Raw genomic sequence first — 13,598 nt, forward strand, 5'->3', positions numbered from 1 at the left:
CACTAGTTGTTTTAGGATGTTGGAAATAAACGGGATTTGTCTAGAGTCCCTACGTGTTCTATAATGACCACCTCTGACGTTTATATTTTAAAACACGACACACTTGCTTGAAGGATTTTGAAGTACTAACCAAACGGAGAGTTGGGAGACAACGGAGCAGAAGGAAGAAAATGTAGATTCGAGGAGCCTGCCCTCAGCCTGATCCACCCACCTCTGGAAGGTGGCGCAGAAACCTTAACCCAGGCACGGAAAGTGAGTCCGGGTCAACGAGGCCTCCAATCCAAACCACGCTGGCAATCAGCTGTGTGCTGGGGCAGGGACCTTTGAGGCTAAGTGCCACCTGGCTCAGCGGAGATGATCACGGATAGCCTCTGAGAGCCGGCTGAAACTCAAATAAATGCTAGTTCAGGATCCGGGACGAAGCCCGGGTGGCTGGCGCCCCAGCGCCAGCAGGGAAGGGCGCCCAGCGTCAATTGGGTCGACTCACCCGGAACGGACGGCGAGGAGTCGCAGGAAGAGGCGGGGCTGGCCGGAAACCGTAAAAGGGGGCACAGGCTTCGCGCCTCGCTGGAGTTCCGCCGGCGCTCCCTGGACGTTGCTCTGCTTGGGCTGCGGGACCTAGCATGGTCGACGACGTAGGTGCTGCTAAGGCCCAGGGGGACGAATGGACGCCCGCCCAGTCCCTGGACAGGCTGCTCAGGTCACCACTTCCACCACCGCGGATTCGCACCCGGCCGTGGTGGTTTCCTGTGCAGGAACTGAGAGACCCGCTGGTGTTTTACCTGGAGGCATGGCTGGCTGACTCGATCTTCGGTGAGCCACCCCAGGGGTGCTGGTGGTATGACTCCCCTCCAGTCCAAGAGGAGAGAAACCCCGCAGAGCAACTCTCAACAGTCTCTGCCCGATTTGCAGGCCACCTTTGACGCCACGATGCCCACCTTCCAGCTCTTCCCTTCTCCGGCCAAAATTCCCTTCAAATTTAGCTCCTACTCCCCTTCGACCATGCTTCCCCTCAGGGTCTCTCTTTTCCTGTTTAGGCCCAGACCGAGCCATAATTCCAGAAATGGAGTGGATGAGCCAAGTCCTGCTGACGGTGGACATAGTTAACTCTGGGGATTTGGTTGAAATCACCATCTTCGGACGGCCCCGTGTACAAAATCGGGTGAAGAGCGTGCTCCTGAGCCTGGCATCCTGGCACCAGAAACATCGTGCCCGAGGTGAGGGTCTCTAAAAACCTGCATGTGGAGGGAGCCACCAGTGAACCACCTGGCTGTACCGGGCTTTCTATCAGCCTTTATTACCTTACCAAAACTTTTTGCAGTTTTCTAACTGCAGTGTTCTGCATGCAGCCCCTGGGCAACCCTTTGTAAGAGGAGTCCCAAGTGGGACCTTGGCAATGTAAACAGATCTCACACATTCACTGCCCATGCAGCCTCAGCTTGGTTTCACCACTGTTTCCAGATCTCAGGTTCAGAGCCTCCACCTGAGAAGTGATGCTGCTAGCCCCTCCCCTCCTCCCTCACTCCTTTCAATGATGGAGTAGTTTGGAACAGAAAGCATTTTTCCTTATCCAGCTGAGAAGATGAAACAACTTGAGGAGTTCTTGAAGGCGGGTGCATCAGGTCCCCAGGCCCCCCAGCATCCTGTTGCATCAGTATTTTCAGGAGCATTGTGAGAAACAGTCCTGCTTCTACTACTAAAGTTGGAGAGAAGCAAGTATCCATAAATCTCTGCATTCTTTTTTTTCCTGTGTCTTGATGGGTAGTGCTTTGATTATTTTGATGCAAAAGTGAGTTTGTAGTGCCATTCTAGTAAATGAATTTCCTTTTTGTCCAATGGCATAAAGATCTTTGATCACTTAAAATTAAGCAAATATATAAAAGATTGATTCTGTTCATTCATGCCTTGATGTGAGGGCTGGGTAAAAGGCTGATAGGTAGTGGTTTTATTTTTGTTTTTTCCTTTGCCTCTATCATTTTGAATCTACTAACCCTTTTATGATTTTATGGCCAGAGTCAGGCCCTCAAGCACAGGCCCATGAATTTGCATTTCTAATAAGCTCATAGGTAATGCCAGTGTTTCTCCTCTGAGGCTCTCACTTTGAAGTTGGTGGTTTGGCCTCTGGGTAGCACCTAGTGTGAATTTTCTTCTTGGAGTGGAGGCTTCCTCCCTGCACATGGGTGGGTGCTCCAACACGAAAGCTGAGGCAATCAGTTATTTATTCTGTTAGCATTGTGATTCACCAGAGAGCAGGCAGGGTCCTTGGCAGCTTGGGTGTTGGAAGGCATCCTGCCACCAAGCCAGCTGTCTCATTTTCCTCTGAGGCCTGCACAGGTGCCCTGCATGAACTGGGCTGTTTTTCCATTACTCATTACCATGCTATGACTAATTTGTGCAAAACAGCCCCAACCTCTTGCTGTCTCCACTTTCAGGAAGCAGGATTCTTGGGACAGAGGTTGTCAAGAGCTCTATGGCTTCAGCACAGAGTTGGAATTGATTTAACTCATGAAGTTTCTTCACCCCTATACATAATAGATTCTGTTTGCAAGGGTTGTAAACACACATGAACAAGTCTTTTAATTTTAAAGATTTTACTTATTTATTTGTTTAGAGTGTGTGCACAGGTAGGCGGGTGCAGAGGGAGAGAGAATGAATCCCAAGGAGACTTGAGTTGTGCAGAGACAGAATTGGGGCTGGATCCCACTACCCTGAGATCACGACCCGAAATTAACCCGGAGGCTTAACCAACTGAGCCACCCAGGTGCCCTGTACAAGTCTTTTAAAATGTGCTGCTTTGATTACAAGTGATATTGAACATTTTCCTATTTTGCTTCACATTTTTTTTTATTAAAAGATTTTATTTATTTATTTATTAATTTGAGAGAGGGAGAGAGAAACAGCATGAGAGGGGAGAAGGCCAGAGGGAGAAGCAGGCTCCCCGCCGAGCCGGGAGCCCGATGTGGGACTCGATCCCAGGACTCCGGGATCATGACCTGAGCCGAAGGCAGTCGCCCAACCAACTGAGCCACCCAGGCGCCCCTTTGCTTCACATTTTTATAAAATCCTTTTACATTTTTCTTTATTCGTTCCTATATTCTTTAAACTTTGAAGATATGGATTTTTATTATCTGTACAAGCTTTTGTAACAACTAGTCCGTTATAACCGGTATTTTCTACCCCATTCCTTCTCAAATTTTTTATATATGAGGAATTTTCATTTTATGTAGTTAAACTAATTATGTTTTCTGTGTCATTTCCCCCTCCTCCCAACCCCTTACTTTTAAACTTAGGTACTCCTGCTTTTTCTCCTTCTGCAGAAATTTGACAAAATATTCCTACAGGTTATTTCTAGGGGGAAATCTACAAAGCCATTGAACATTGTTTTACTGTTATTTGGAGGCAGAGGGTTATGCTTAAAACATTCTAATTTTCTAAAAATTATCCAGAATTAAATTACTAAATTATCCTGCATGTTTTTCATCCTTTATATGCACTAACATGTTGAAACCCTAACCCCTAGTACCTCAGAATGTGACTGTGTTTGGAGAGGCCTTTAAAGAGGTAATTAAAATGAAATAAGGTCCTATGGGTCGGCCCTTCTCAAATATGACTGGGGTCTTTATGGGAAGAGGAAATATGCACACAGATAGGTGGGTGCATGGAGAAGATCATGTGAGGAGACAGCAAGATGGCAGCCATCTGCCGGCGAAGGGGAGAGGCCTCAGAAGAAACCAACTCTGATGACATCCTGATTTTTGAACTTCCAGCCTCCATATCTTTGAGAAAATAAATATCTGTTGTTTCAGCCTCCCAGTCTGTTACTTTGTTATGGCAGCCCTAGCAAACTAAAACAACATTTAGTATGGTTTTTCTGTGTTCCCTTTCACCATGTGCTGATACAGCATTTTTACTACCTTCATAACTTTTTTCTTTAAAATTTTATTTATTTGGGGGCGCCTGGGTGGCTCAGGTCATGATCCCAGAGTCCTGGGATCGAGTCCCACATTGGGCTCCTGGCTCATCGGGAAGTCTGCTTCTCCCTCTGACCGTCTCCCCTGTCATGCTGTTTCTCTCTCTCTCTCTCTCAAATAAATAAAATCTTTAAAAAAAAAAAAAAGATTTTATTTGTCAGAGAGAGAGAGAGAGAGCAAGCGCACAAGCAGGGGGAGTGGCAGGCAGAGGGAGAAGCAGGCTCCTTGCTGAGCAAGGAGCCCGATGTGGGACTTGATTTATATGAGAGAGAGCGTACAAGCAGGGGAGGGGCAGAGGCAGAAGGAGAAGCAGGCTTACCCCCTGAGCAGGGAGCCCAATGCAGGATTCGATCCCAGGACCCTGTGATCATGACCTGAGCCAAAGGCAGACGCTTAACCAACTGAGCCACTCAGGTGTCCCCCTTCATAACTTTTTAATAAAAAGAATAGCGCGGTCATTCTACTTTTCAGAATTTGGGGGTAATATTAGCTAGTTATTTGAATTTGTATCCCATACCAGGCCCTGTGCCAAGTACCTAAATAGGACATGATTAGCTTGCTAAGGTCACAGAGCTAGGATGTGGGGATGGATGGGTGAGATTTGAACCAAAACATTGATTCCAAGATCCAAATCCTTTATACTTTCCCACTGGCTCTTTTTTTCCACACCCAAATTTAGACTCATTTATCATAGTTTTTCTTTTCTTTTTTTTTTTTTTTTAAATTTTATTTATTTATTTGACAGAGAGAGACGCAGTGAGAGAGGGAACACAAGCAGGGGGAGTGGGAGAGGGAGAAGCAGGCCTCCCGCTGAGCAGGGAGCCCCATGCGGGGCTCGATCCCAGGATGCTGGGATCATGACTTGAGCCGAAGGCAGCCACTTAATGACTGAGCCACCCAGGCACCCCAAGTGTTTATTTCTTTTTAAGAGGAATTGGAATAAACCTCTTAACTGTAAAGAATGAACAGTATTTGTTCTTCTATTAAGGGATAAGACTTTTTTCTATTCATGATTCTGGGGCTCTGATGAGGTAAAAAAACAAATACATAACAGGACAGATTTATTCATGATTCAAGACTTTTTTCTAACAAGTTGCTAGAATAGAGCTATTTATTGGTACCACATCCAAAATAAAAATAGCATTATTGACTTTTCTTTTTTTAAATAACTTTTTTGCTTTATTCTGTTCACGTGTGATAGCTCCAAACCCACAACTTGGTTTTTCTCTTTTGACTTTGTTATTCTTTCATTATCTATGTCAACAGAAACTTTCTCCCACTAATATATGCAATTTGATCCTCATCCCATAGATCCTCAAAGATCATGGCTCTCCAGCACCAGCACCTGGGTCCTCCCCTTTGACTGTACCCATGTCTGTCTGTGCTGGGGCTCTGCCCTGGTCCCATCACCCCTGAGGTGCCTTAGGCCAGAAATGCCAAGCAGGCTCGATCCAAACTGCACGTAGGTGAACAAATGTTTCATTTCAAACCCTGTTATTTGCCCTGTAAATATGGCCCTTATGGGGATGGTCAGTTGGAAGTCTCACCTGAGGGGAGGATGCTCCGCCCAGGCCTCTCAATCGGGACTCCAACCTGACTATTTCCACCGGGTTCCCTTGCTGTGGAGGTTGGATGTTGTAAGTACCCAATTTGATGTAACTTTGCCTTATTCTCACTCATTGCCTACTATTACCCTCATCCATGTGTAGATTCCTTTCCTCTCCTGTTTCTATTAGGTTTTATAATAATAATAAAGTTTTCTTTCCTTTTCAAAGCTGAAACACGGCTGTTGTGAATCTTTTGTTCAGAACACCATCTCAGCATTATTGACTTTTCTTTCTTTTTAAGATTTTATTTATTTATTTGTGAGAGAGAGTACAAGCAGGGGGGTAGCAGGCAGAGGGAGAAGCAGGCTCTCCACTGAGCAAGGAGCCCCATGCATGCATGTGGGACTCCATCCCAGGACTCTGGGATCATGACCTGAGCCGAAGGCAGATGTTTAACCATCTGAGCCACCCAGTAGTCCCATTATTGACTTTTCTGATGGTAAATGTACTTACATGCTCAATATTTTTAAAAAATAAGGCAATATATAAAGTATTAAAATAATTACTTAAAAATCTCACTGCCCATGTTACCTTCAAGTAGCTTTCCATTACTCCAAATATTTTTCTATTTTATTTTTTTCTATTATTTTAGTAAACATTTTATGGATACATAGCATTCATACAAAAACACACACATTCAAAGTGTGAAAAAATCCATCAGACGATATAAAGGGAACACATCCATTTAGCCAGCACCCAGAGAAGAAACTACCAGTACTCCAGTAGCCTCCATTTGCACCCTCCCCAGGGATAACTACTATTTTGACTTAAATATAAATGGAATTACTGTAAGATTTATCCATGTTACGAGTGTTGTATGAGTAAACCATAATTTAGTTTTCTATTCTGTCTGTGTACATTTTGGTTGTTTCCTGTTTAGGCTTATAATGAAGAGTGCTACTCTGAAAGTTCTTATACATGACTTGGTGCATGCATATATGCATTTCTATTGAGTATATATCTAGGATTGGAATTGCTGGGTTATAGGACGTGCACAAGTTCAAATTGCCAAGGTGATTGAACCAATTTACATTCCTTCTAGCAATGTATGAGATTTTGAATTGCTCTACATCTTTGTCAACTGTCAGAATTTTCATTTTGGAGAATTTGGGTATTAGTGCTATTGCACTAAATTAAAAAAAAAATTAGTTGCTTAATGGTTACAATTTACATACTATAAAATTTTGAATGGACAACTCAGTTTTCTTTAGTAAATTTGTGAGTTGTTCCACCATCACCACAGAGCAGTTTTTGAACATTTCCTTCACTCCAGAAAATTCCCTTTTGCCCCTTTGTAGTCAGTTATCACTGTCTCTAGCCTCAGACAATCTACTTTCTGTCTCTGCAAAGTTGCCTTCTCTGAACATTTGGTATAAATAGAATAATATAAAATGTAGCCTTTTGAGTCTGGCTTCTCTAGTTGGAATACCTCTGAGTTTTGATTGGAGGATTTAGTCTACTTAAATTTAATATAATTATCAATATGATTGGATTTATGTCTGCCATTTTGGTATTTATTTCCTATGTCTTTGTTTTTTTCCTCCATCTTGTGTTATATAAATAAATTTTGATATGCCATTTAAATAACTTTTTAAAAAATTTTTATTGTTGCCTTAGGGGTTATAAAATCCCAATTTATTCTACTTCAGATTAATGAAAATTTATTTCTGAGAAAATGAGAAACTTTATTCCTTTAACTGACATATCTATGACTAAACATAAAAAGGACAAAGCCTAAAATCAATGACGACACTTGGAGGAGAGGGAAAGAAGGAGGAAGGAATAACGACTGAATAAATAGAGATGCTACCTTCTCAGATAGCAAAATCCTAGTGTTGATAGATGTGGTCAGTTTTCAGATTAATCTAAAAATGCAGGGGCGGGCACCTGGGTGGCTCAGTCGTTAAGCATCTGCCTTCAGCTCAGGTCGTGATCCCAGGGTCCTGGGTTCGAGCCCCACATCGGGCTCCCTGCTCAGCGGGAAGCCTGCTTCTCCCTCTCCCACTCCCCCTGCTTGTGTTCCCTCTCTTGCTGTGTCTCTCTCTGTCAAATAAATAAAATCTTTAAAAAAATAAAAAATTAAAAAAAAAAAAAAGAAATGCAGGGGTGCCTGGGTGGCTCAGTCAGTTAAGTGTCTGCCTTCGGCTCAGGTCATGGTCTCAGGGTCCTGGGATTGAGTCCTGCATCGGGCTCCCTGCTCAGTGGGGAGTCTGCTTCTCCCTCTCCCTCTGTCCCTACCCCCTGCTTGTGTGCACACGCTCTCTCTCGTGCTCTCTCTCAAATAAATAAAAATCTTTTAAAAAATAAAAAACCTAATGCAGTTACAATTATAGTCAGAACCACTTTTTTAGGGGGTGATACTGTAAGGTGAGAGTTCTTAAAGCCTGGTTATACAGGTGCTTCAGAAGGATCTGGGAAGGTTGTACATAAGGTTTTTCCTGCCTGTCTAGTGAAAAATTCTGATGAGGTAAATAGTGAAGCTATATATTTACTAAGTTTAAATTACTAACAGAAGTATATAGGCAGGTATAACAGAGATAGCCTGTTTCATATGCTCCACAGCTAAATTCTCAAGGTTTTCCAGAGAATCCATAAACAACTGAAATTGTATTCTTTTATACCTTAGTGAGTTCACTCAAAGACACTGTCCAGGCTAAACCACTTGCTGTCAACCAGTTTATCCTGCCCCCAAAATGTGTGAGCAGGATTCACTGTTCTCAGACAGTCTGCAGTTTTCTCTTTCTCTCACTTATAAATCCTGCTTTTGTTTTTGATGTTTCCTCATGTGAGCTCTAGATTATGTATTTTTAGCAAAAATACTAGATAAATCAGGAGGCACATGTTTTGTTTTGTTTGTCCCACTCTTAGTGATGTTTAAAAAAGCATTGTTTTGATCAAAAGTGTGAAATTGAGAGATTCTGATCAGTAGTGCCAACCTGGCTTAACTAAAGTGGAGCTGCAGGAAGATCTTGCGATAGGCTACCATGTGTGATCCACAGCTAACCTCAAAAGTTTTCTACGGATTCTATCAACAATGAACTTTTTTCTTTGATGTCTCTAGTCAGCCTATTCAAAAACTGTACAGACTGATCTCTTTACTGGCCCTCAATAGGTTTACCTGCAAAAATGTACAAACAAATGTCACTGTTTCCAGACTTCTGTAGTTTTGCTTTTGTTCCTTGACAACCTTTTCACTGACTGCCTTGGGTCTCAGTTTCCAAACGATCTTCCCTTCCAATTCACCACCTAAAATATACTCTTTCATGCAAATATAATGTGCATAGAGTTTAAAGAAAGAAATGAGCACTCCAGTGTACCTTAATAGAACAAACCCAGTATTTGGGAAGTATACGCCTTTTCCCTCAACCAATTTTCTATGTTTTTTGTAAGTTGCTTCATCTTCAGGAAAGAATATCCAATGGCAAAAAGACAGTCTCGTCAACAGATGGTGTAGCGAAAACTGGACAGCAACATGCAGATGAAACTGGACCACGTTCTTACACCATACACAAAAATAAATTTGAAACGAATGAAAGACCTAAATGTGAGACAGGAAACCATCAAAATCCCAGAGGAGAATACAGGCAGCAACCTCTTTGACCTTGGCCATAGCAACTTCTTACTAGACACGTCTCCCAAGGCAAGGGAGATAAAAGCAAAAATGAACTGTTGGGACTTCATCAAGATAAAAAGCTTCACAGAGAAGGAAACAGTCAACAAAACTAAAAGGCAGCGTACGGAATGGGAGAAGGTATTTGCAAATGACATTTCTGATAAAGGGTTTGTATCCAAAATCTGTAAAGAACTTCTCAAACTCAATACCCCAAAAACAAATAATCCAGTCAAGAAATGGGCAGAAGACATGAACAGACATTTCTCCAAAGAAGACATACATACAAATGGCCAACAGACACATGAAAAGATGCTTAACATCACTCATCATCAGGAAAATGCAAATAAAATCTACAATGAGATATCACCTCACATGTGTCAGAATGGCTAAAATTAACAACACAAGAAACAACAGGTATTGGTGAGGATGCAGAAAAAGGGGAACCCTCTTGCACTGTTGGTGGGAATGCAAGCTGGTGCAGCCACTCTGGAAAACAGTATGGAGTTTCCTCAAAAAGTTAAAAATAGAACTACCTATGATCCTGCAATTGCACTACTAGGTATTTACCCAAAGGATACAAAAATACAGATTTGAAGGGCTACATGCACTCCAATGTTTATAGCAACATTATCAACAACAGCCAAACTATGGAGAGAGCCCAATGTCCACTGACAGATGAATGGATAAAGAAGATGTGGTATATATACAGAATGGACTATTACCCAGCCATCAGACTGAAATCTTGCCATTTGCAACAACATCGATGAAGCTAGAGTGTGTTATGCTAAACAGACTACGTCAGTCAGAGAAACACAAATACCATATGATCTCACTCACATGTGGAATTTAAGAAACAAAACTGATAAACATATGAGGGGGGGGAAGGAAAAAGAGAGAGAGACTCTTAATGATAGAGAACAAACTGAAGGTTGAGGGTTGGGAGGGAGGTGGTGGAGATGGGGGATGGGCTAGATGGGTGATGGGTATTAAGGAGGGCACTTGCTGGGATGAGCACTGGATGTTTTATGTAAGTAACGAATCACTGAATTCTGAAACCAACATTGCCCTATATATTAACTAAAATTAAAATATAAATAAGTTGCTTCATCTGGAAAACAAATGACCAAGACTGCAAATTGAACAATGAGAGTAAGCTTGTCCTTTCAAATATTAAAACATTCTATAAAGTTACATAGTTAAAACAGTGGGATAGGTATTGAAAAAAATAGAAAAGTGACACGTGTGTACATAAAATAGATTGGTAACATTAAATTTGGGTAAATATAGTGAAAATAACTTCATAGCTTGTAGTGGGAAAATAAATTGGTATGGTCATTTTGTAGGGCAGTTTGGCAATATAACAATTTAATTTTATTTATAAATAAATAAGATCAAGATCAAGACCTGAACTGAGATCAAGTGAATGATCTCAATTTTAGAAGTGCTCATTCTTTAACCCAGCAATTCTATTTCTACAAAGATTTCTGTAGGAATATTCCAACATAAGGGAGCCTAGGTGACTCAGTTGGTTAAGTGTCTGCCTTCATCCCAGGTCGTGATCTCAGGGTACTGGGATCAAGCCTCACGTGGGGCCCGGAGTCTGCTGCTTTTCTCCTTCTGCCTCCACTCTCCCCCCACTCCCACTCGTGCTCTCACTCACTGTCTCTATCAAATAAATAAAATCTTAAAAAAATATTTCAACATAGACATGAAGACACAAGTAGAAAGTCAGTGCAGCAGTTTGTAATTGAGAAATTTGGGAAACTAATCAACCAGTAGCAAGGAAGGGGTTAAATTAAAGTGTACACTTACTGAGGAAAATCAAGTTGCTGAAAGAAAAAAAAAAGTATGTGCAGTTATGTAAAAGTACTAGTGAAACTGTTAAAAGTGTTTTCCTGTAAGAGAATAGGTTGAAAAGAGCAGATAGGGAGCTCTGGGAACCTTAAACTGGGTGAAAACTCAGGTGGCACTGCTTCACGCCCTGCTTTGAGAGGAGTCTAATAGGGTTCTTCCTTTTTTTTTTTTTTTTAAAGGTTTTATTTATTTGACAGAGAGAGACACAGCGAGAGAGGGAACACAAGCAGGGGGAGTGGGAGAGGGAGAAGCAGGCTTCCCCGCAGAGCAGGGAGCCCGATTCGGGGCTCGATCTCAGGACCCTGGGATCATGACCTGAGCCGAAGGCAGACGCTTAACGACTGAGCCACCCAGGCGCCCCCTTCCTTTTTTTAATTGAACATTTGTTCTTTATTTACTCTGATATTGCCCTTCTGGATTAAATAATAGATTTTTTAAAAATCCAACACTTGATATGCAGAGAGAATTTTTTTTTAAAGATTTTATTTATTTGACAGAGAGAGACACAGCGAGAGAGGGAACACAAGCAGGGGGACTGGGAGAGGGAGAAGCAGACTTCCCGCAGAGCAGGGAGCCCGATGTGGGGCTCCATCCCAGGACCCTGGGATCATGACCTGAGCTGAAGGCAGACACTTAACGAATGAGCCACCCAGGCGCCCTGATATGCATAGAGAATTTTACATAAGTGTCATCACACCTAAATGCTTTTATTTCAAGTTCAACCTCCCTTCTTTTCTTGGTTCTAATCTCCATCTTACCATTTTCTTCTTTCACAAAATCATCTCAGACAAGTCTCTGTGTGTATGTATAGGATATTTTTGTCTCAGTTTCAGAATAGTCATAGACTCCTATGGCTTGTATCTGCTGCCAGTAATCTTTCTTGTAAAGGAGAAAATCTGACGTTGTGGTCCTATGGGTACTACTTAGAGGGGGAAAGAGTCAACATCGAGTCTTCGTTCTACTCTGATGTGACTTCAACTGAAACTGAGTCTGCATTGTTTTTGAGTCTTAAATGATTGAAGTTCACTCTACCTAGGCTTTTCTTTGCTTCTTCTAAAAATAGTTAATAAACTTATAAATTCAGCTTTGCATTTTATTTCTAAGTGCTTATTTAAAATTGGATGGTCATCTATTAGTGGTGATTAAAGGGTATATGATATACTCCATTCCCTTGGTCTTTAGATTTCCTTGAATTTTTTAAAAAAGATTTTATTTATTTGAGAGAGAGAGAGCAAGAGGGGGGGCAGAGGGAGAAGGAGAAGCAGATCACCCCTCCACCCCCTGCTAGGCAGGGAGCTGGAGGTGGGGGGGGCTTGATCCAAGGACCTGGAGATCATGACCTCAGCCTAAGGCATACCTTTAACCAACTGAGCCACCCAGGTGCCCCAGTTTCCTTGAACTTTTTAAATGAAAATATTCATAACCAAAGATTGCTGCATGTTGGTTCTTTATCCTAGCACCCAGCTGTTAACAGTTTGCTTCCTTCTGCGAGCCTGGCACTGGAGTCCCAGCTGCCAGGAGTAGAGCAGGAAGCCAAAATGATAGAGGTGCTAATTATCACTACAAAGGCAATCATTATAATATGTAAATATATCAAATTAACATGTACAGCTTAAATTTACACGATGTTATATGTCAAATATATTTCAGGTAAAAAGAAAAAAAAGTGGCAAAGAGGACTAGCCATCATCCCGCGCCAGAACTCCCCGCTGCTGCGGTTACTAAGGGAAGAATCACCAGCGCTGCTGGTGTCTCACTTGCAGCAAACCTCGCTGAAGGTGGGATGACCCCCGCAAGACTTGAGGACAACAGCAGGACAGTCCTGGCTCCTCCCAATTTTCCCCTTCCTCGCCGTCAGGTGGACGGGCTGGGAAGTCGGGGGCTGCTTCCGGTGCCACGATATATCCAGCCACGTGGATCGGGTTGGAACTAAGTTTTCTCATCCCACATCAACTAGAGTAGAAACACCACACGCTTTAAGAAGTTTTCTATCGAGGACGGACTCGATGGGCTGGAGAAGCCTCTTAACCGGCAAAACCAGATTCTTGCGGTTAAAGAGCACGAGGGAAGCACCAGCCGGTGGCGGGGAAGAGTGCTGCCTCGGGCGGCTAGAAAACCAAGAGGTCTCACCTGCATCTAGGTAGAGAGCAGCCTAGGGCAGATATTGGCTGCTGGAGGAAAGGCCTCTCCCTCCCCTTTTACCTGCCAATTAGTAGACGCTAGAGAAATTCAATTATTTATTAGGGAACTTCGATTCTTTATTAGAACTCTTTAGATCAGTGTTTGCAAACATTTAACATGGGGGCGGGGACCAATAACTACCCACACCATTCTTTCCCCAGCTTCTGCATGAGGAAGCAGGACTTAGATGAATAGAGCAGCAGTATGGCCTTCCACTTTATCCTTGCCTGGCTCCTGCTCCCGGGCCCCAAGTGCTTTTATGACCTGGTAACCGGGCCCTGGGTAGCGTACGGGGACCGCTGAGTCGCCGCCTCCCGGGCAGCCTCGGGGGACCGCTGGGTCGCCGCCTCCCGGGCTGCGCCGGGGGACCGC

General features: G+C 42.9%; 1 protein-coding gene across 1 annotated transcript; it reads left to right on the forward strand.

Moving 5' to 3' along the window:
* Window positions 1–575: 575 nt before the first annotated feature.
* On the forward strand, window positions 576–1,864 carry OOEP (oocyte expressed protein). The gene is made up of 3 exons (XM_032410138.1): window positions 576–813; window positions 1,038–1,217; window positions 1,575–1,864. The coding sequence occupies exons 1-3, from the start codon at window positions 624–626 to the stop codon at window positions 1,673–1,675; spliced, it is 471 nt and encodes a 156-aa protein (XP_032266029.1). The 5' UTR covers window positions 576–623; the 3' UTR covers window positions 1,676–1,864.
* The last annotated feature ends 11,734 nt before the right edge of the window (window positions 1,865–13,598 follow it).

Source organism: Phoca vitulina, unplaced genomic scaffold, assembly GCF_004348235.1.
Source record: "Phoca vitulina isolate PV1807 unplaced genomic scaffold, GSC_HSeal_1.0 scaffold11, whole genome shotgun sequence".
NCBI classification, from domain to species: Eukaryota; Metazoa; Chordata; class Mammalia; order Carnivora; family Phocidae; genus Phoca; species Phoca vitulina.